This window comes from Budorcas taxicolor, chromosome 5 (assembly GCF_023091745.1).
Source record: "Budorcas taxicolor isolate Tak-1 chromosome 5, Takin1.1, whole genome shotgun sequence".
In the NCBI taxonomy this organism is placed as follows: domain Eukaryota; kingdom Metazoa; phylum Chordata; class Mammalia; order Artiodactyla; family Bovidae; genus Budorcas; species Budorcas taxicolor.
This window is the reverse complement of record NC_068914.1, coordinates 122,076,382-122,098,586: the sequence shown is the minus strand read 5'-3', so window position 1 is coordinate 122,098,586 and position 22,205 is coordinate 122,076,382. Positions and strand designations below refer to the sequence as shown.

The following is a 22,205-nucleotide window of genomic DNA, read 5'->3' as shown; positions in this document are numbered from 1 at the left end:
TCAAGTCAGTAATGCCATCCAGTCATCTCATCCTCTGTCATCCCCTTCTTCTCCCGCCTTCAATCCTTGCCAGCATCAGGGTCTTTTGCAATGAGTCAGTTCTTCGCATCAGGTGGCCAAAGCTTGAGCATCAGTCCTTCCAATGAACGTTCAGGACTGATTTCCTTTAGGATGGACTGGTTGGATCTCCTTGCAGTCCAAGGGACTCTTAAAGAGTCTTCTCCAACACCACAGTTCTAAAGCATCAATTCTTTGGCACTCAGCTTTCTTTATAGTCCAACTATTACATCCATACATGACTACTGGAGAAACCATAGCTTTGACTAGATGGACCTTTGTTGGTAATGTCTCTGCTTTTTAATATGCTGTCTAGGTTGGTCATACCTTTTCTTCCAAGGAGCAAGCGTCTTTTAATTTCATGGCTGCAGTCACCATCCACAGTGATTTTGGAGCCCAAAAAGATAAAAGTCTCTCACTGTTTCCATTGTTTCCCCATCTATTTGCCATGAAGTGATGGGACCAGATGCCAAGATCTTAGTTTTCTGAATGTTGAGTTTTAAGCCAGCTTTTTCACTCTCCTCTTTCACTTTCATCAAGAGGCTCTTTAGTTTCTCTTTGCTTTCTGCCATAAGGGTGATGTCATCTGCGTATCTGAGATTATTGATATTTCTCCCGGCAATCTTGACTCCAGCTTGTGCTCCATCCAGCCCAGCATTTTGCATGATGTACTCTGCATATGAGTTAAATAAGTAGGGTGACAATATACAGCCTTGACGTATTCCTTTCCCGATTTGGAACCAGTCTGTTGTTCCATGTCCAGTTCTAACTATTGCTTCTTGACCTGCATGCAAATTTCTCAGGAGGTAGGTAGGGTGGTCTCAGGAGGTAGGTAAGGTGGACATGACTTAGCGACTAAAAATAACAAATGACCAGGCGAAAAAATGAAGGAAGCCTAAGTGGAGACCTGAGGATAAGTACAGGTGTTAATGAGGTGAAATGAAGACAGAGAGGGCATGGGCAAAAGCCCAGAAGACAGAAGGTGAGGTTCACTGTGGGTGGGGAGCAGAATGAAAGGTGTGGGGAGGGGAGAGTGACTGCAGGAGATACTGAACCCCAAAGGGCCTTGGAGAGTCACAGCAGAAGTCTGAGGAGGGGGATGAGCAACCTCTGGAGGGTTTTCAGCAGGACAGGGACAGAAACAGAGTGCTGCTTAGCACATCAACCTTCCGGCATGTGAGGGCGGTGGCTTCCCCAGAGGTTCTAGGGAGGCAGCAGGAATGCTCAGAGCCTCAGAGTCACGCTTGACTCCTTTCTTTCTCGCTCACTCCATTACCCAATCTACCAAAAAAGACCAGTTCTACCTTCAAAGATATATTCAGGAACAAATTACTTCCATCATTACTCTTACTACTCTAATCTAAGCCATACTCTTCTCTCATCTGGATGACTATTTAATATAATAGCCCATTAACCCATCTCCTTGCTTTTGTCCTTGTCCTCAATAACCTGCTACCCACAGAGCAGCCAAAGTGATTCTTAAAAAAAATATGTTCGATCTTGCCACTATTCAAAACCCTCCAATGGTCTCTCATATTGTTAGAAGGTGAAATCTTCACACTACAAGGCCCCTGTGAGGCCCTACATCACTCGGCCCCAGCAGCTCTTTCTCCTCCCTCCACTGCTCTTCAGCTCACCTACTCTGCTGTGGGCCTTCAGACAATTCTAGTCCTCAGCCTTCAATCTACCCTAACTGACATCTGCTAGAACAGAGGAGGGCTACTCTGCCAAACCCTAACCAAACTGCAGATCTGTAAGCAGAATGATGGCTTTGTTGTTTTAAATGAAGAGACTACAGCCTTCAGGTCAAATCCAATCTGCCACATGCCTTGAAAATAAAATCTTATTGGTACACAATCGCACTCCCTTTAAGCACTGTCTAGCTGCTTCTGCACTACAAGAAGAGCTGAATCACTGTGACAGAGACTGGCACGGCCCACAACACTCAGCTATTTACTATCTAGCCCTTTGTGTGGGGGAAAGAAACCAGCAAGTCTATGTTTTCAGTCACTTAAGTAACACTGAGACGGTTTGTTATTCAGCTTACCCAAAACACTTCCTTACTTCCTGTAAGTCTCCATATAACTACCTTAAAGAGGCCTTAATTTATCTTTCCATAAAAAAAATAGTGTTTTCATCCCATAAATGCCATTAAAATGTCACTTCTCCTCTAGAAAGCTTTTACTGAATGAAGCAGTTAAAGCCTTGCACCACAGTATATGTACACTGCATATGTATGACACACATGAGTAGTTTCTCTAATTTCGTTTCATCTCTAGACTGAAAAACTACTCATGGACTGGTAATAGCTTTAACCATTCAAGAGTACCACACATGGAACAATATAGTATTTGGGCCATAATAAATGGTGACTGATAAAGGTAAAAAGCAAAAACTGTGACCCTCAGCATAAATATCTCAGTGAAAATGTCTTTACATTTCACATCACTGAACATGAGAATTGGAAACAGCTATAGTAGCTTTAATCATTATTATTATATGTATGTTGACAAAAATTAAATTACTGTGTATATTTGGGCAGAATAAGATATAGATTTAGATAAAACACATGAATATCTGGATTTGTTGGGGGGAAATTTTGCTTATTCCTACTCTTGGAAAAAAAGGCCATGGCAAGATATTTTCATAATTTGGCCTTTAGATTAAGGTTGCTTTCATTATAACAAGTCAATGAGATCCTCTACTGATTATGAATGAAAATTCATGACACATTTACTAGAGTCAATAAAGGTTATAGGAAGGATGATCTGAATCAGTCTTGCCTCAGGCTAAGCTCAAACCTGCACAGCACAGTGCATGGCATATATAAGTATCTTTTAAATGAATGAATAAATCAACAAATAAGAAAACAATAAAAAAACAACAGCTCAGGGTACAGGATCAGATTTAGTTCATCTCTTCATTCAGTCCATAGTTCTCTTTATACATCAAGTAGGCAATACAGAAACATAGTGACCTCCAAAGTCAACAGAAAGACTTAATTTAATTGACAGGCTTTCCCAACATCATAAACCATTAAATTCAAGTTCAAACTGTTTTTGAAGAGCTGCCAAATATTCCCTTAATGGTCTGTAGCTTTCTTTAGCATGCATTCAAACATTTACAGGAAAACTTGCCAAAAGTTGTGCCCAAAGTGAAGAATGACTTTCTATGCTACAGATAACAGATGTAAGAATTTTTAAACTCTCCTACAAATAAAAAAAAAGTAAGAATTATATTTCTAATCTGGGAACCACAGTTTGAAAATGCTATTGTTTTTTCATTTTTAAAAGTGAGAATCATATAACTTGTTTATTTTTCATAATTCTAAGCTATAAATCAAGATTTGCTCACCATGACAATCAGTACTTTTTGTCCTCTAATACTGATGTTTACTAACAATATCGTCTCTCCACCCCACTCTCACGACAACTAAAAAACTTAACAGCTGTCACTGCTAACCAGATTGTCACTGGCTAGATTACTCGAGCCACAGTAGGCTCACAATGCTGTGTACCTTTCTTGGTTTGAGTGACCAAATATCCTTATTATCTCTCTGGACTCTTTTAGTCAGTGTGGCTAGAACTGTAACAATTTTTCCCCCATTTTCTATGCCTCTATTGATCCCATTCCTTTTCTCTTATGCTACAAATAAAAGCTATTTAGAAAACTCTTAATGAGTCAGTTAGTTTTCTGTTCCTTCCTTCTTTCCTTCTCTTTCCGTTCTTCATTTAATAAACATTTACTTTATGTCATATATTGCATTAAATCTTGATAACTCAGAAGACAAGTAAGATAATTTTTTACTTCTGGGAGCTTACAGTCTAATAGGAAAGAGAGACATATAAACCAACAGTTGCAAAATAATGTGATCCCTATTGCTAGAGTGTGTTCAACATGTTTCAGGAACAGAGAAGACAGAGCACCTAACTATTTCTGCTTAAGAGATAGTTTTGCAGTGGATACCTGATCAAAGATGGGGAAGCGAAGTTCTGTAAGCAAGCATATTCTCCTTCATTTATTTAATGGTCTGAACCTAAACTATGTGCAAAGCTAAGCATATGGTGTTTTAGTCACTAAGTGGTGTCTGACTCTGCAACCTCATGGAATGTAGACCGCCAGGCTCCTCTGCCCGTTGGATTTTCCAGGCAAGAATGCTGGCTGCTGCTGCTACTGCTGCTAAGTCACTTCAGTCGTGTCCGACTCTGTGTGACCCCATAGACGGCAGCCCACCAGGCTCCCCCATCCCTGGGATTCGCCAGGCAAGAACACTGGAGTGGGTTGCCATTTCCTTCTCCAATGCATGAAAGTGAAGAGTGAAAGGGAAGTCATTCAGTCGTGTCCGACTCTTTGCGACCCCATGGACCGCAGCCTACCAGGATCCTCTGTCCACGGGATTTTACAGGCAAGAGTACTGGAGTGGGGTGCCATCGCCTTCTCCTAAGAATGCTAGAGGGGAGGGGACTGCATTTCCTTCTCCAAGGGATCTTCCCAATCCAGGGATCAAACCTGCATTTTCTGCTAAGCAAGCGAATTCTTTAACTCTGAGCCACCTATCGCAATGAATAACAGTGTGTTCCTGTCCTAATGGTTCTTACTTTACAGCAGGAGATAAGGATTAGGACAACCAACTTTATAATTAATTAATTATAATTGTAATGGTGCTACAAAAAGGTATAAGGTGCCAAGAGAACTTAAGGGGACCTGGCTAAATGTTGGAAGGGTGGTGAAGGTGGTGGTCAGGGATGGCTTCTCTGAGGAAATCATGTTTAAAATGAAATCTGAAATGTCAATATGAAGAATTCACTAGAGGAAGAAGTGGAAGAGCCTTTTAGAGAGGGAGGAAAGCAGAAACAGAAACTATAGTGAGGAGAATGAAAAGGATAGGCAGCAGGGGGATAGTTACAATGTATCCTTTACTCTTTCCTCTTCACTCCACTCCACTCTTCTTTGGGATCAAAGGAAACAGTAAACTGAGCTTTATAAAGAGCTATACAATAAGTTATTAGTCTTCAATTATCTGAAAATTTATATATCGGATGTTTTATTTAGGACATAAACACAAAATGGAGTCTTTATATTTCACAGAACATGCTTAAAAAGGTATTGACCACATTTTCTTCCTAAGCATTCCTAGGTTCACTACATTTTAAGTATAAGCTCTATCTACTAGAACATTACATAGACAGTCAGTCACAGACACTAATACACAGATTTCACAGGAGATCTGAAATGGCGGGGGCGGGGAACTTCAGCTCCATTTGCGGTGCTTTACTTCATTTAAGAGGAAAGGTATGGATCTGAAGCAAATTTGTCAAATGTTGAATTCTGTTATTTCTCGGTGGTGGGTTTATGATTGTTTTGTTCTCTCTGTTTTATGACACTTCTACTTTTTTCCCACAAAAATCTGTGAATCCACAACCAAAAGAGATATAAAAGCAATTAATTCAGAAAATTTCAAATGTCACATACCTATTTGCTGTTACATATGCATTGCACTCATATACATGGATTTTGTTTTTTGTTTAACAAGTTTCATTGCATTGGGGGACTTAATTTGTATGAAATTCATGTCACACGCTAGTAAAGTGATGTTTAAAATTCTCCAAGCCAGGCTTCAGCAATACGTGAACCGTGAACTTCCTGATGTTCAAGCTGGTTTTAGAAAAGGCAGAGGAACCAGAGATCAAATTGCCAACATCCGTTAGATCATGGAAAAAGCAAGAGAGTTTCAGAAAAACATCTATTTCTGCTTTATTGACTATGCCAAAGCCTTTGACTGTGTGGATCACAATCAACTGTGGAAAATTCTGAAAGAGATGGGAATACCAGACCACCTGACCTGTCTCCTGAGAAACCTATATGCAGGTCAGGAAGCAACAGTTAGAACTGGACATGGAACAACAGGCTGGTTCCAAATAGGAAAAGGAGTACGTCAAGGCTGTATACTGTCACCCTGCTTATTTAACTTCTATGCAGAGTACATCATGAGAAACGCTGGGTTGGAGGAAACACAAGCTGGAATCAAGATTGCCGGGAGAAATATCAATAACCTCAGATATGCAGACGACACCACCCTCATGGCAGAAAGTGAAGAAGAACTGAAGAGCCTCTTGATGAAAGTGAAAGAGGAGAGTGAAAAAGTTGGCTTAAAGCTCAACATTCAGAAAATGAAGATCATGGCATCCGGTCCCATCACTTCATGGCAAATAGATGGGGAAACAGTGAAAATGGTGGCTGACTTTATTTTTGGGGCTCCAAAATCACTGCAGATGGTGACTGTAGCCATGAAATTAAAAGACACTTACTCCTTGGAAGGCAAGTTATGACCAACTTAGACAGCACATTAAAAAGCAGAGACATTACTTTGTCAACAAAGGTCCGTCTAGTCAAGGCTATGGTTTTTTCCAGTGGTCATGTATGGATGTGAGAGTTGGACTATAAGGAAAGCTGAGTGCAGTAAGAATTGATGCTTTTGAACTGTGGTGTTGGAGAAGACTCTTGAGAGTCCCTTGGACTGCAAGGAGATCCAACCAGTCCATCCTAAAGGAGATCAGTCTTGGGTATTCACTGGAAGGACTGATGTAGAAGCTGAAACTCCAATATTTTGGCCACCTGATGCGAAGAGCTGACTCATTTGAAAAGACCCTGATGCTGGGAGGGATTGGGGGCAGGAGGAGAAGGGGACGACAGAGGAATTAGATGGCTGGATGGCATCACCGACTCAATGAACATGCGTTTGGGTGAAGTGAAGTCACTCAGTCGTGTCCGACTCTTTGCGACCCCATAGACTGCAGTCTGCCAGGCTCCTCTGTCCATGGGATTTTCCAGGCAACAGTACTGGAGTGGATTGCCATTTCCTTCTCCAGGGGATCTTCCCAACCCAGGGCTCGAACCCGGGTCTCCCGCATTGTAGACAGAGGCTTTACCATCTGAGCCACCAGGGAAGTCCAGACTCTGGGAATTAGTGATGGACATGGAGGCCTGGCATGCTGTGGTTCATGGGGTCGCAAAGAGTCGGATACGACTGAGCGACTGAACTGAACTGAATGATCCTTTTCAAAGTTCCACTTTGTTAGCAGAATGAGTGATATTATAGACGGCAGTACCTTATTGGAGTGGAGTTTTGCTAAAGCTAAGAACAAAGCTTTCTAACTTTAGGTGGGAATAAATTATAGCTTCATACAAATGCACTTACTAATAAATCAAAGAGGAAATTAAGGGCAGTAAATCTATGACCCAAATGCCGACTAGTTTAATGGAATGCTTTACAGAGATTTTCAAGGAGTACTAGCAAATCCTTTTAGATCTGCAGCAAAAGCAAAATGCTGTATTGTGTTTAAGCATCAAAACACAAGCCTACAAGTCTATTCTTCAGAGGGAAATGTTTCCTGTTTACATAAAATAACTCAGAGACAACAGGTAAAGGAAATATTGAAGACCATCAAGGAAGCAGACAATTGCTTTAAAGATAAATACTGTTGCTGCTGCTAAGTCGCTTCAGTCGTATCTGACTCTGTGCAACCACACAGTCAGCAGCCCACCAGGCTCCCCTGTCCCTGGGATTCTCCAGGCAAGGACACTGGAGTGGGTTGCCATTTCCTTCTCCAACACATGAAAGTAAAAAGTGAAAGTGAAGTCGCTCAGTTGTGTCCGACTCTTTGGTTCCTCTGACCACGGGATTTTCCAGGCAAGAGTACTGGAGTGGGTTGCCATTTCCTTCTCCAAAAGATAAGCGCTAGTCAGAGGCAAAGGTTAACACAGATATCTTTACTATTAAGACATCCAAATGATTAAAAGTAATAAAACACATCAAGTGTGGCATTTTGTTCAAATGACTGGATTCATATGAAAATAAGAATCTAGTTTTGGACACCGTTTTGACTTATCACAGAATAATTTTTAAATACTTTTAAACATATTACTAATTTAAGAAACTTAGTGTTATAATCTATTTACATTCTTACCCATTCTTCCAAATGTTTCATTTAGGTACTCTTTTATATCATTAATATCTTTCCATTAATTTTCTGACATAAGCAGCTGATAATTTATTTTTTGTCACTGCTTTTCGCTGACTACTTTAGTATGAAGCTTGTCTGCACTTCCCCAAGTCTCATAAATATGACTAACAGCTATATTCTGCTTAATATCTACAGCACTGTCTTCACCAAAGATGAGGCTAGGCCCTACAGTATTAACTTCTAGCAAAGTGACATCTCCTGTTACTCTAGTATAGGGCAACAGTTTAGAGAATAACTATACCATGCTCTGTAAAGAATCAAAGTCGAAGAACCATGTGCCTTAGTCATCTGTCCTTAGAAAACGTACCATGATATTCCCTTCTTGGAGTAACATCAGACTGGAATGGGTTTACTGTGATATAGAAATACCATATCACTGAGAGCAGGTGAAAACCAAGTCATTAAAAATGTACAGTTTTTCTTTGGGGGAAGTAGCATGTAGGTGGGAAAAAAGTGAACTAGAGAGTAAAAATAATCTGGATTTAATCTCTGAGACTCCCTGTATAACTTTGGGCAACTAATTTAATCTCTGTAAAATATGAATAATAATCCTCACTGGGTACATGTAAGCAAGTATGTGAAAGTAACATATATAAGGGATCTAACAGGTATCTACTAAATTTTTCTTCCCTTACAGTATCACATCATACTGGGATCTTTTGGTTCCATCTTTAAAATACTCAGAAAGAACCACATCTATGTGTCTTAGTCCACCTTTAATCATTTTTGTGCCTATGGTGCCTGATCTCTGATTTGCTCACTTTGGGGCCCCTGATCTTTATAACTGCAGAGTTCATGGAGGTACAAAATGTTTTCCAGACTTCTAAGAACTATTCCTAACTGACCTGAAAATTATGACCGACTATTTTTAAGAACCTCTAATGGGACAATTATGACTGTATTTTTAAGAACCTCTAATGGGACTTACAATCACCACTGGTAACTCATTACATCATTTTAAATTCCTTATAAACAAATTCCTGCTGCTGCTGCTGCTGCTGCTAAGTCGCTTCAGTCGTGCCCGACTCTGTGCGACCCCATCAACTGCAGCCTACCAGGCTCCTCTGTCCATGGGAAATTTCTACTAATGTCTAAATGAGGCACTTAAGTTCCTTTCCTACCTTACTTTGTGAACATGGTAAATTAAAGACCCATCATATAACATTCCTTGAAATATGAAAACTATAATCATGCACCTTCTATCAGGCTCCTCTCCAGGAAACAAACTATTATCACTGTTATCAAAGCATCTATATATTAATTAATGCAAATTCACCACACAGCTTAATGGCAGGAAAAGAAAACGGGCTGCTGAGGGTCTGTTGTATGTACTAATTAGCTATGGGGATCTTAGGCAAGTTACTTAACTTCTCTGAGCTTCATTTTCCACATCTGTAAAGTGAGGATGCTGCTGCTGCTGCTGCTGCTAAGTTGCTTCAGTCGTGTCCGACTCTGTGCGACGCCATCGATGGCAGCCCACCAGGCTCCCCCATCCCTGGGATTCTCCAGGCAAGAACACTGGAGTGGGTTGCCATTTCCTTCTCCAATGCATGAAAGTGAAAAGTCAAAGTGAAGTCACTCAGTCGTGTCCAACTCTTAGCGACCCCATGGACTGCAGCCCACCAGGCTCCTCCATCCATGGGATTTTCCAGGCAAGAGTACTGGAGTGGGGTGCCATTGCCTTCTCCAAAGTGAGGGTAATAGTTTTTAAAAAACTTTTTATTTAAAGGGTTAAATGAAATAATGTATAAATTCAAAATATAGTCACAACTGTCATATCAATAAAATAAAAAGAGGCCTTGAAGAGGAGAAAAAACCACATACCATGTTTACTGCATCTTGATCGAAAGGGTTCCATTCTATATTCTGAGGATAGTGGGCCAGAACTTTGGATTTGAATGTTCTTCTCAAAGGACTCTGGTCAAAATTTTCACCTACAACAGATAATTAATAATTAGTTAATATCTAGAATTTTTTCAAAAGCATGTCATAATTTTGTTTTTATTTTGTAGATACACTGAGTGAAAATGTTGAAATCTGATTCAATTTCTACCTCTAATAGTCTGGCTTGTAAATTTTTCCATGGACAACTAAAAAGGAACTTTTAATAAGAGACGTGCATTTAAAACTTCACAATATAAATTTTAAAATCCTGGCTAGACACCTGATACTGAAAATCAAGATATGCTAAAATAATCCTTACTGTGACCTAATTACTGTCCTCATTTCAACACATGATGACAAAAAAATAAATCCTATTTGGAAACATTTAACTCACTGAAGAAACATCCCAAAATAAACTAACTGTAACTAAGATTCTGAAATTTTTTACATAGATAAACGTAATGGTGCAGTGCCCAAAGGAGGCAAGTTTGCTTGCGTTTTCACAAAATCCTCTGATAAATGTGACTGCATCTCCATGCTTTTACAAGAATTAATAGAATCAGAAATAACATTACTGAGTTGTCTGGTTTAGTAAACAGGACACATTAAAGAACACTAACCTCTAGAAAGAACCTATCCTAAGCCAAATTAATCACCTGTTAAAATCCTGAAAAGGTAAAAGGATACACTTTGATCATTACATATAACAAAATTCAGTAAAGCTGTCAGCTCAGTTCTTTAAAGTCCTTAACAAAATTAACTTCCGTGAGACCTGCTACCTCCAAATACCTTAGTTTCATAAAATATTTTAATATGGATGGATCTTAAATCGTCAGTGTCAAAAAGTTGAGATTAAGGAATTAAAAAGACCTTGGGAGCAATACCATCTGTCTCTTGTGTTTTTTTCTACTTTTTAAGTTCTAATTACAAAACACAAGCTGATATATTCAAAGATAAATGCTACTTACCAGTATTTGTATGAGCAAAAATATCATAAAGCAATTCATGAGTCACATGTGGACACCTAGTTAGATTCAGTTTCCATCTCTGGTAAAAATCTAAAATATGTATACTAAAATACCTTTCGGTGAGAAACTTAACAGATCTCAGATGGAGGGAAAAGTCACACTCTGAAATTTTGTTGGAGAATGCAATATAAAACACATAGGAGTGCTTTTTAATAAAGGCACATAATTTAAACAGATCTGTTGCAACAATTAACCTATTACTTCTAATTTAGGCCCTTGGCTAACAATCTTTTTCCTTTGGATTCCTCTTCATTCATTCCTCCTCTGCATCTCTCTATCTTTCTACCTCATATTTTCATCTTCTAAGTGACAGAGTAAAGAGCTTTCACTTCTAGAAGAGAAACTGTCAAAGGTGTCTCCAGTGAAAGTTTATCAATTTCTGCACCATGCTTCTAGGGTATGTGAACATGGGAAAAGTCAGTGGAAAATACGAAACCGTTCAAGAGTCACTATGTCCGAAGAAATGAGTCAGGGTTCACGGTTGATTTCACAAAAGTAAATGGTATCTTTAAGCTGGTACTAGATTCTTATGCAAACACTAAGAATTTTTAGATTATTTACTTCTTCATTAACAACAACAAAAAAAAAGGGTTATATTTCACTTCAGTTTAAGTCAGAGAAAAAGCAAAACTAGAATTCTCTCCTGGTTCTACGGTTTATGCTGCTGACTGTGCCAGTGACACAGCAAAAGGATAATCTCACCTTAGATAATACCCAGCCATCAAGAAGCCCTCTCCTTTACCTGCCCTCAAATACCAAAAATGCTTATTTTATCATTCACAAATGTAAATAAAATATGAAATACTGCAGGGGCAGAAAAAACAGCATACAATGAGGATATAAATCCTTGCAACACTTACCTTTTAATGAATTCCTGCCTGAGTTTGGTTAAAATAGAATTTTATCTTCATTCATATATCAAGTTATTAATGTGACAGGAAATAAATCAGGAAAAGTCATGACACTGCTATTTTCAATACAATTGTCCTGTTAACTAAGGAATACCACACCCTTGAGGAACAATGAATCAACCAGAAGAGAGAGAAAGAAAACCACCTTGAGAGGAAAAGAATTTCACAAAAACAAAACCCCATGAAACAGAAATAGAAATTTAACGAAAGAAAAACAGAACCATCACCAGCACCGCCACCACCACCACCACCACTTCTTATTAGCCTGCTCTAAAAGGGGGGAGATCACTGCTATATATACAGCTGTCTTGGCAAATATTATTTTGAAGAAAATTTGGAGATAAGCTGACTGGAAATTCTGATAACACTGTTAAGGATTTAGAAGTGAGTAAGTGCAGCTATTCCTACTAATATCAGTCAAAGAGAAGAATTTTGGAGATGACTTTTGGAGATGTCAGACAGGGGAACAACCTAACCTTTGCATTTTGAACCCTTAAGCCTCTAACTGAGAATTTACTGTTAGGACTTAGCAGGAAAAATGAACCAGTCTAAGAATCTGGATTCCAAGGAAATGGAAATTACATAAGGATGCTTTAATTAACCTAAAATCCACCTTTCAAACAATATCCTGAAATAAACAAGGATTATAAATTGGTGCAATTATTAATATCCCCCACAACAACTACAAGTAGACTTAATTTCAAGTAATATTGCCAAATAACCTCCTACTAAACTTAAACTACAATTAAGCCTTTCCTCCTTAGAAAATAGAACATATCTGCCAAGAGAGCTTAAAGACTAACGAATTAATTTCTTCAAGGCTTGAAGCAAATGAGATCTTTACAAAAATTAAGATGCAAATGAGAGAACAGAAATACAAAATAACAGATTTTTTTGCCTAAGCAAAACTGAATAATGAAACAATTATGATGGACTTGGGGTGAGTTAAAATAATAACTTCCAACACCTCAACTTTTTATTTTTACCTGAAGTCGTATTTGCAGCATCTTGGCTCTTGCCATGACGATCTGCTTCTAGCCATTGGTATAAAACTACATAATGTAATAGAAACAAAAAAGCTTTTATGAACAAAGAAACACAAACAAAAAAGCAATAATGACTTTGAAGAATGGAAAATGAGAATTTAAAAAATTAAACAAAAGCAATTAAACTGAGACATTAACATCAACAGAACACAACACCAATAGTATGTAGCTTATAGGCTATTAGTGATAAGAAAGCAAAGAGAATAAGTAATTGCATTTTAATGTAATAAGTGAAATGCCATTTAAACATCTGTAACAATTATTCATATGGGAAAGGTGCATGTTCTTTTCTTAATGCTAATTTAAAAAGCAGTATCAGGAGAAAGCTAATGTTTCTACAGCATAATAAAATATGGTAGTAAGACTAACTGACGAACTATGGAAATTGCATCCCAACTTCTGTAAACCTATCAGATTGGCTGAAGTTCAAGAAACTGACTATACAATCTGACAAGTATGCAGAGAGACAGAACTCTCATAAATTGCTGGGGGTAATGCAAAAAGGTATAACCCCTTAGGAAAGACAGTTTGGCAGTTTTTATAAGGCTAAACATAGTCCATATGATCCTACAACCCTTGTCTAACCAGTAGAAAAAAGTCAGACAAATTCCAAGAGGAGCAACCTACAATACACCTGGATGAATGAATACTTGTCAATACTGTCAAGGTCATCAAAAACAAGTAAGGTCTCAGAAACTATCATAGCTGAGAGGAGCCTAAGGAGAGAAGAAAGGTGTAATGTGGTATATTGGATGGGCTCCTCCAACAGAGAAAGGACATTAAGTAAACACCAGGAAATTTGAATAAAGTATAGATTTTAGTTAACAATAATATTGATTCATTAATTGCAACACATGTATGGCACCACCCTAGGTTGTAAATGATAGGGAAAACTATGTGCATGGATGGAGGGGTGTGTGTGAGAACTCTATATTATCTTCTCAATTTTTCTGTAAATCTAAAACTGTTTCTAAAAATCAAGTCTGTTTAAAAAAATTTTTTAAACAAGTCTTTAGAACTTTAAAAAACTGCAAAGTTTAAATTTAAAAAATGATTTAATGTAAGGACAAAAACATATATTACATCTGATCTTTTAATTATTCTCTCTTTTGTAAATTACTATGCAAACACAAGCTGAAGTTTGCTCAGTAGAGATTCCATTAGTCAACTATCCTCTTAGGTACTTTAACTAAGAAATATCAACTCTTGGGGAAAAGTTTTACTACAATGAGGACACAGGCTATTAAAATATTCACACTTGGGGGTGAAGGGGGAAATTTACGGTAGAGCTCTGTGACTAAATATATACTATGGTGTTTCCTCTTTCTGGGTCAAAAGAATAACAACTACAAACTAGAGAGGGTAGTAGCAGAGTAGAATAGCATTGGACCACTCCAAGCAGCACAAAAATCTCCCTGTTTGGAAAAGCGAGCACGAACTTTACTACTGATACTGAATATCCTTCTTATAAAAATGAGACACAAAGCAGGGAAACTAATCTATTCAACGGTCTGACAATTCTGCCCAGCTCTCATCTAAAGCCTAAATCTGCCCTGATACTCTTGGTTGTGTTCAGAGTATCACTGCCATTATATTTACGAACAGTCCCAATTATTTCATATCGCCACCGTTTCTGGTTTCATTGGCCAAAAATAAAAAAATACAAAAGTTATTTCAGATCATTTTATTCTGACCAGTTATACAGAAAATGGTACATAAGCAAAAACAATGTTAATAGATGTGAGGGTCAATTATTTTATCACTACCTCCAGATCACCAAAATCCAATTAACAATGGTCTAAATAATTGAGAGAACTTCCAGTGAAATAAGTGCATCTGCTTCATGCAAAGCTATAATGAGAATCACCATTAGACCAAATTTGGATTTCAGTCTACTTTATAGCATAGATATTTAAAAAGATAATGTATAACTACAAAAGAAATGTGACTAATATTTCACTCAACATACAAAAATGTATACAGGCAGGTCCAGAAGGACTGAGCTCTAACATTTCTTAAACTCTCACAGTTTCTGAAATATGGCATATTATAAAGTGTCTGAGCCTCCTTTCACTTTGTAGATGACGTCAGAATATCAATAATATACCTCTTTCCCCTGTGGTTAGGAGCACAAGATCTGACCTTCTGGAAGTTCCACGTTTCCTTTCAACTGGCAATGGGAGCAGGGACACTGCCCCCACTCCAGCCACTGGTAAGGATTTCTCTAGTCTGTGCATGACACTGTAAGCAGAGAGAGATCTGTGAACCTCGGAGCTATTTCTCAGGCTGAATGTCCCTATTATATATTTCTTCACTCATTTCCTCTCTGAACCTTCTCACTCCGAGGGCCCCAGTGAATTCCCTCGCTCATTATCCATTTCCACCACAGCCTATTTCTGAGCAGGGTATTTCTCCACAAAACAAGGCCAAGGCTCCCAATACTTCCCTATGTGCCTATCCCTGAAGGATGTCACTGAAGTCTAGATGTTTTAAAGAAAGTTTGTTGATGGGAACAATGAAAACAGAAGGGAAGCTGAAACAGGCAATCTCTTCCACCCTGTCTTTTTTTTTCATTTTATTCCTTTTCTCTCTAAAGGAAAGTTAAAACATAGACATACACACACACGTAGACACAATATTCACCATCAGTAAATCTTCCTAAGCATGATAACAAAGGTGACAGAAGTAAGTGGAGACACTATGGATGCTACCTGTGATGAAGCCCATGCCGAGGCAAAGAAGGAGGGATGATGTGGTGGTGGCAACTCCTCCTTCTCATGTCTGCCCCCAAAGGTCTCCAGATGTGTCTCCAACGAACCAACATGAACTGGCGTAAGCGGAAGCTGGGAAGGGGAACACCAGGGCAGCAGTGGGACTTCCCTGGTGGCTCAGACAGTAAAGCGTCTGCCTACAATGCATGAGACCCGGGTTCCATCCCTGGGTCGGGAAGATCGCCTGGAGAAGGAAATGGCAACCCACTCCAGTACTCTTGCCCGGAAAAGCCCATGGATGGAGGAGCCTGGCAGGCTACAGCCCATGGGGTCGCAAAACATCAGACACAACTGACTTCACTTTCACTTTCACAGGGAAAGAGAAGCAGGCGTGGGTGAGGAGGAGAGGGCACCATCAGGGTGATAAATAAAATAAGGGGGCACTTCTGTGACATTCATAGAAAGACATTTGCTACACATGTGCTGTCTCTACACCACAGTAAGCTGTCCTCTTCAAAGCAGGTCCCCCAGGAGGCTGCATATTCAATATTCATTCTGATGATCCTACAACTGAACACCTCTGAACAGGCAATGTATAAGTAGAGACCTTATGAAGTAGTGACCATCACACAACTAACACTCAGAGCTTACTACAGGCAGGTGTTATTCTAAGTGCTCTACATATATTAACCCATTTTATCATCCTAATTACTATATGAAGTGGATCCTATTATCATTCTTATTTTACTGATGTAGAAACTGGGGCACAAAAAGGTTAAATAACTTGCTCAAGTCAGATAACAAGGAAATTCAAACCTAAGCAGTCTGACTCCAGAGTCTGTGCTCTTAATTCTATGTACGAGGTCATCTCAGGAAAGAGTATTTCTGGCAAGGGAAATAGCAAGTGGACAATCCCAGTGGTATAAGTGAGCTTGTCCCAGCTGAGCTGCAGTAAGACCAGGACATAGATGCATCTAGTGAGGTGGTAGAAGATGAAGTCAGAGGCACCCAGGAGCCAGATAAAACAGGTGAGAATTGTAAGCAATGGTGAGGATTTCTGATTTTATATTAAGTATCACAGGAAGCCCCTGGAGAAGGAAATGGCAACCCACTCCAGTATTCTTGCCTGAAGAATGCTACAGAGAATCTGGTAGGCTATATAGCCACCGGGTCGCAGAGTTGGATACGACTGAAGCAACTTAGCATGCATCATGGGAAATAACTGGAGTGTCTTCCACAGAGAAGTGACTTTGTTTTAAAAAGATCACCCTGGCAGCTGAGAGAACATATTATAGTGGGCAAGAGTAGAAGGAAAATGATCAGTTAGGACCTTCTGCAACAGTCCAGGTAAGAGATGATGGCAGTACAGACTAGAGAGACAGTAAGTGCTAGGGTGGTGAGAAGTGATAAGATTTTAAATATATCCTGAAGGCATAAAAAAGATGATTTGCTGATGAATGAGACGTGAGAGAAAGAAGTAGTCAAGAAGGATATTGTGATACCATGAATTCTGGTCTAAGCACCTGGATTAACAGTGTACCTACTTACTCAAAGAAGGAAGACGGAGCTTTTGCTGGGGGGAGGATAGAGGTCAGGGAGCTGGAATGAAGAATTCAGTTTTGGATATGGTAAGTCTGAGAAGCCTACTAGATATCCAAGAGAGACATTTTTGAGTAAGCATTTAGATATATGAATTTAAATTCAAGGGAAAAGTTTAGAAACTCAGGGGTCTACATAAAAAAGACAGTATTTAACATCACAGGGCTGGATAAGGTCACCTAGGAAATGACTGCAGATGGAGACAGAGGCTGAGGTCAGAGCCCCAGGGGACTCAAGCAACATTAAGAGCCTGGGAAGAGGAAAAAGAACTGACTGGCAGAAAGGTAACAGAGAAAAAGCAGTCAGTAAAATAAGAGAAAACCAGAAGCATCATGGAAGCCAAGTTAAAGAAGGTTGTCAACAACAAGGAAGTCACTGTGACCTGGACAAAGAGATTTCTGCGGGGTGTGGGGGTGAAAACCTACCTGGTATGGTTCCAAGAAAGACTGCAAAAGAGAGGAAATCAAGGCAGAGAGTATAATTAACCCTTGAGGAGTTCTGCTGGAAAGATGATAAGTGATAATACTGGAGGAGAATGTGGGGTTCAGGGAAGGGTTTCAGATTTTGTTTTCTTAAAGACAGGAGAATGTTAACACATTCAAGCAACATTTCCACTGTGCCTACACTGTGGTTCCTCCACATGGAACATACATAACAAAACACCTTTGAGTTCCTCTGCATGCACTGGAGAAGGAAATGCAACCCACTCCAGTGTTCTTGCCTGGAGAATTCCAAGGGCAGGGGAGCCTGGTGGGCTGACGTCTATGGGGTCACGCAGAGTCGAACATGACTGCAGCAGCAGCAGCAAGAACTAAAGCCCCCACCTAGATGCAGAATGGTAACTTCAGGCTGAGCTCCAGAGTCCTGGAACACTGTCCTGTTACCTCACCACCAATCAATCAGAAGAAAGTCCGCACACAGTGGAAGACAACAAAGACACTGAACCCCTTCCCGAGTAATTCTCCCTTTAAAAAATTTCATGGTAGAGTAAAATCCCTGGAGCTGGCTTGCTTGTGTCCAAAGTTGCTGGCCTCCTGAATGCAGCAACACTTCCATTCCTACCAGCACCTGTACTGGCTTTCAAGCATTGAGCAGCCAAACCTGAGTTTGATAACATTTATACAGGACACTGAATCCATAAGGGATTGCATCTTTTCTCCCTCTAGCACTCCTTGAAACAATCCCAAATCATTCTCACTGGATAAGCCATGCCAATTATCTTAGCACCAGGGAACAGCTATCACTGATCCTGAGTTTATGACAGACAGCAGGTGCTCACCAACATCCCTATTCTCCTCTCCTTCCCAACATCCTTGCATCTGGGTGGGGGCCAAAAGACTAGCTCTTGCCAATGAAATGTGAGCAGAAGTGATGTGTATCACTTCCAGCCTGAGGCACACAATCTGTCTTTCTTCTGCGACTCACCAGCTAAATGCAAATAGAAATGAGGCTGTGAAGATGGAAGGTCACACATGGACGAAACCTGGGTCACTGAACGTCTCTGCAAAATAGAGCCTCTCTCCACCTTGGCCTAATAGACTAAACAATGAATGAGAAGTAAGTTTTATTGTTTTGAGCCACTGATAGTCTATGGTTGTTATTACAGTAGTTAGCTATTTTTATGTTTCTGGATTAGCCTGAGTTTTAACTTGCATTAGTCTTGACCTTCTGACTCTAATGTCAATCCCTGTCTATATACCACCTTTGCTTCCTTGGTAATGTTCTACACTGCCTGCTGCTGCTGCTGCTAAGTCGCTTCAGTCGTGTCCGACTCTGTGCGACCCCACAGACGGCAGCCCACCAGGCTCCCCCATCCCTGGGATTCGCCAGGCAAGAACACTGGAGTGGGTTGCCATTTCCTTCTCCAATGCATGAAAGTGAAAAGTTGCTGTGTTCAAATACATGATGAGTATAGTTCTTCAAATACGGGATAGAATTAGCCCATTTTCTGTGAATGCTCTTTATCTTTCATATACCAATCACTAAGCTACTAATCAAGACCAGAGGTATTAATTCACGATGGGCCTATTAGCCATTTTAAATCTATAAACTCTAAATCCAATTTGCAATCTTGCAGGTACAGGCTGCTGGCCACAAAGAAAATCAAGCAAAACAAGGTAGAGGAGTCTCTGAAAACTCATAGGCCCTACTGAAGAATGTTCATTGATAAAGAAATCTGATTCTGATAATCCTAAACGTTTATCTTGATTAACAGCTTAATAAAGTACATTAACAGCAATCCAGTACGTTGTTAATTTCTAATAACAGACTCATAATACTGAAGTTTATTCACTGGGAATCAAAAGAGGACACAATACAGCAATTTTGCATCAAAGTCAACCAGAGGTATCCTAATTTAATCCTGGAGTTACTGCAGGTATTAACTCTCCAAGGGCACAGTTCCCAATAAGACTGCCCTGATTTCAGAAGTTCCCCAGGCCACCTGCACTGCTCACAGACTGGATATATATCTTGAAGTTCCCACAAATCCCTCAGATTTGGCAATTAATAACCAAAATCACTGCAGATGGTAACTCCAATCACGAAATTAAAAGATGTTTGCTCTTTGGAAGGAAAGTTATGACAAATCTAGGCAGCATATTAAAAAGTGGAGACATCATTTTGCCAACAAAGGTCTGTACAGTCAAAGCTATGGTTTATCCAGCAGTCATCACAAATGTGAGAGCTGGACTATAAAGAAGGCTGAGCATCAAAGAACTGATGCTTTCAAAGTGTGATACTAGAGAAGACTCTTAAAGAGTCCCTTGGACAGCAAGGAGATCAAACCAATCAATCCTAAAGGAAATCCACCCTGAATATTCATTGGAAGGACTTATGCTGAAGCTGAAGCTCCAATACTTTGGCCACCTGATGCAAAGAGCCAACTCATTGGAAAAGCCTGATGTTGGGAAAGATTAAAGGCAAAAGGAGAAGAGGGTGGCAGAGGATCAGATAGTTAAGACAGTATCACTGACTCAATGGACATGAATTTGAGCAAACTCCAGAAGACAGTGAAGGACAGAGGAGCCTGGCATGCTGCCATCCACGGGGTCACAAAGGGTCAGATACAACTTAGCGACTGAACAGCAACAACTCACAGAAATCATGAAAGCACTACACTTTTGATTACAGTTTTATTTTAAGGCATAGAAATCAGAGGGACTAGACAAATGAAGTTATACACAGGTTGAGATCAGAGAAGAACTTTCATGCTCTCTCCTTGTGGAATCAGGGTGTGTCACACTCCTATTCCCAACAATGTGTTCATCAACCAGGAAGCCCCACTAAGCTTTGGTGTCTAAAGTTTTTATTAGGGCACCATTACATAGGCATGACTTGTTAAATCATAGCCATGTTACTGAAACTCAATCTCCAACCTCCTCCCCTCTGCTAGGTTGGTTCTGTGACCAAGCCCTACCTGAAGTTATCTAGGAGCCCATTAGAAGTTGCTTCATTAGGATAACACTCCTGTTACCAGGAAATCCTCAGGGTTCTGGAAGTTTTGCTCCAGGAACTCGGGACAAAGACCAGATAAACTCTTATTAGGCACTGTGCCTCCTACCACCAAGCATAGAATATAACAGTATATTATTCACCTGTAAAAAATATTACCAATGAAACCAGGTTCAATGGTCCTCTGCTAAAGATGAAATAACAAACCGTTCTGATCCTAACCCATGCTTGTCATAATATCCCTTTTGCAATAAAATTGTGAAACAAGAAAAAAAACTTTAAAAAGCCATTGAAATAGTACAACTGATATCATGAAACTCTCTAAGAGGAAAAGGTCCGTAATTATTAGGTTAATAATCAAATAAGTGTCATGTGTTCACTGCTGCTGCTGCTGCTAAGCCATTTCAGTCGTGTCCGATTCTGTGCAACCCCATAGACGGCAGCCCACCAGGCTCCCCTGTCCCTGGGATTCTCCAGGCACGAACACTGGAGTGGGCTGCCATTTCCTTCTCTAATGCATGAAAATGAAAAGGGAAAGTGAAGTCACTCAGTCGTGTCTGACTCTTCGCGACCCCATAGACTGCAGCCCACCAGGCTCCTCCGTCCAGGGGATTTTCCAGGCAAGAGTACTGGAGTGGGTTGCCATTGCCTTCTCCTATGTGTTACTAGTGTTTAGTACATGATTTTTATTATTTTTATATACAAGTGATTTTCAAATAATAATTATACCCAAGAAAACAAGGTTCTAGTTCTAGTAGTCTAGGGCAAATCACAATTTCTTTGAGCAAAAAATATCCTCATACATAAAATACAGATTATTTTATTACTGTCAACACATTATTAGCATGTAGTGTTATTAGATATCTATCTGCTGTAAGAATCATTTATCCAAAGAAAGCATTTTAATGTTACTATTCATGCTGCTTTTTATTATACAAAATAAAATGAATCTTCCCCTACTGCTAAAGAACTTGTTCTCTGCTAAAGAGGCTACAAGAGCCACCCTTTGCCTTTAGGAACAAAAGAAAGTCACCCAACGTTAAAATATTTATAGCTGACAAGTAATATGCAGAGCTAGAGGTCTGAGACATTCAAACTGAACGTTTCTACTGCATGACTCAAAGAAGCACTATCTGCACAGAGCTAAAGCAGACCTTTCCCTCCATTTTCATTCATTACTATACTCACCTACACACACACATTTAGTTTACACAGGAGTAGCAATTAACTGTCACAGGAATACCACTTTATTCCCCCTACACTTTTCAAAAATAAAAAAATTCCTGCATAAGAAATCAACAATGTTCTCTGAAGGAGATATATAAATTATAAGACAGGGAAGGATACATTTGTTTTACTAACGCTACTGCCCCATGGTATATGAAACTGTTCTAAAATCAGCAAAATCAGGCAAAATAAGTATCAGTAACAGGATTCACTAGGAAAGAGAATATTCCTACAAGAATCAAAGAGAAGAAGTATTATTCCAACA

At 39.5% G+C, this 22,205-nt stretch overlaps 1 protein-coding gene across 1 annotated transcript in view; it reads right to left on the bottom strand.

The window, feature by feature from the left end:
* DENND5B (DENN domain containing 5B) overlaps nt 1-22,205 on the bottom strand; it is a 218,866-nt gene that overhangs the window by 98,553 nt on the left and 98,108 nt on the right. Inside the window, exons 2-3 of the mRNA XM_052639898.1 lie at nt 12,891-12,956; nt 9,906-10,015 (exon numbers count right to left, since the gene is read on the bottom strand). Coding sequence (XP_052495858.1) covers nt 9,906-10,015; nt 12,891-12,956 — 176 coding nt within the window. The remainder of the gene's footprint in view (nt 1-9,905; nt 10,016-12,890; nt 12,957-22,205) is intronic.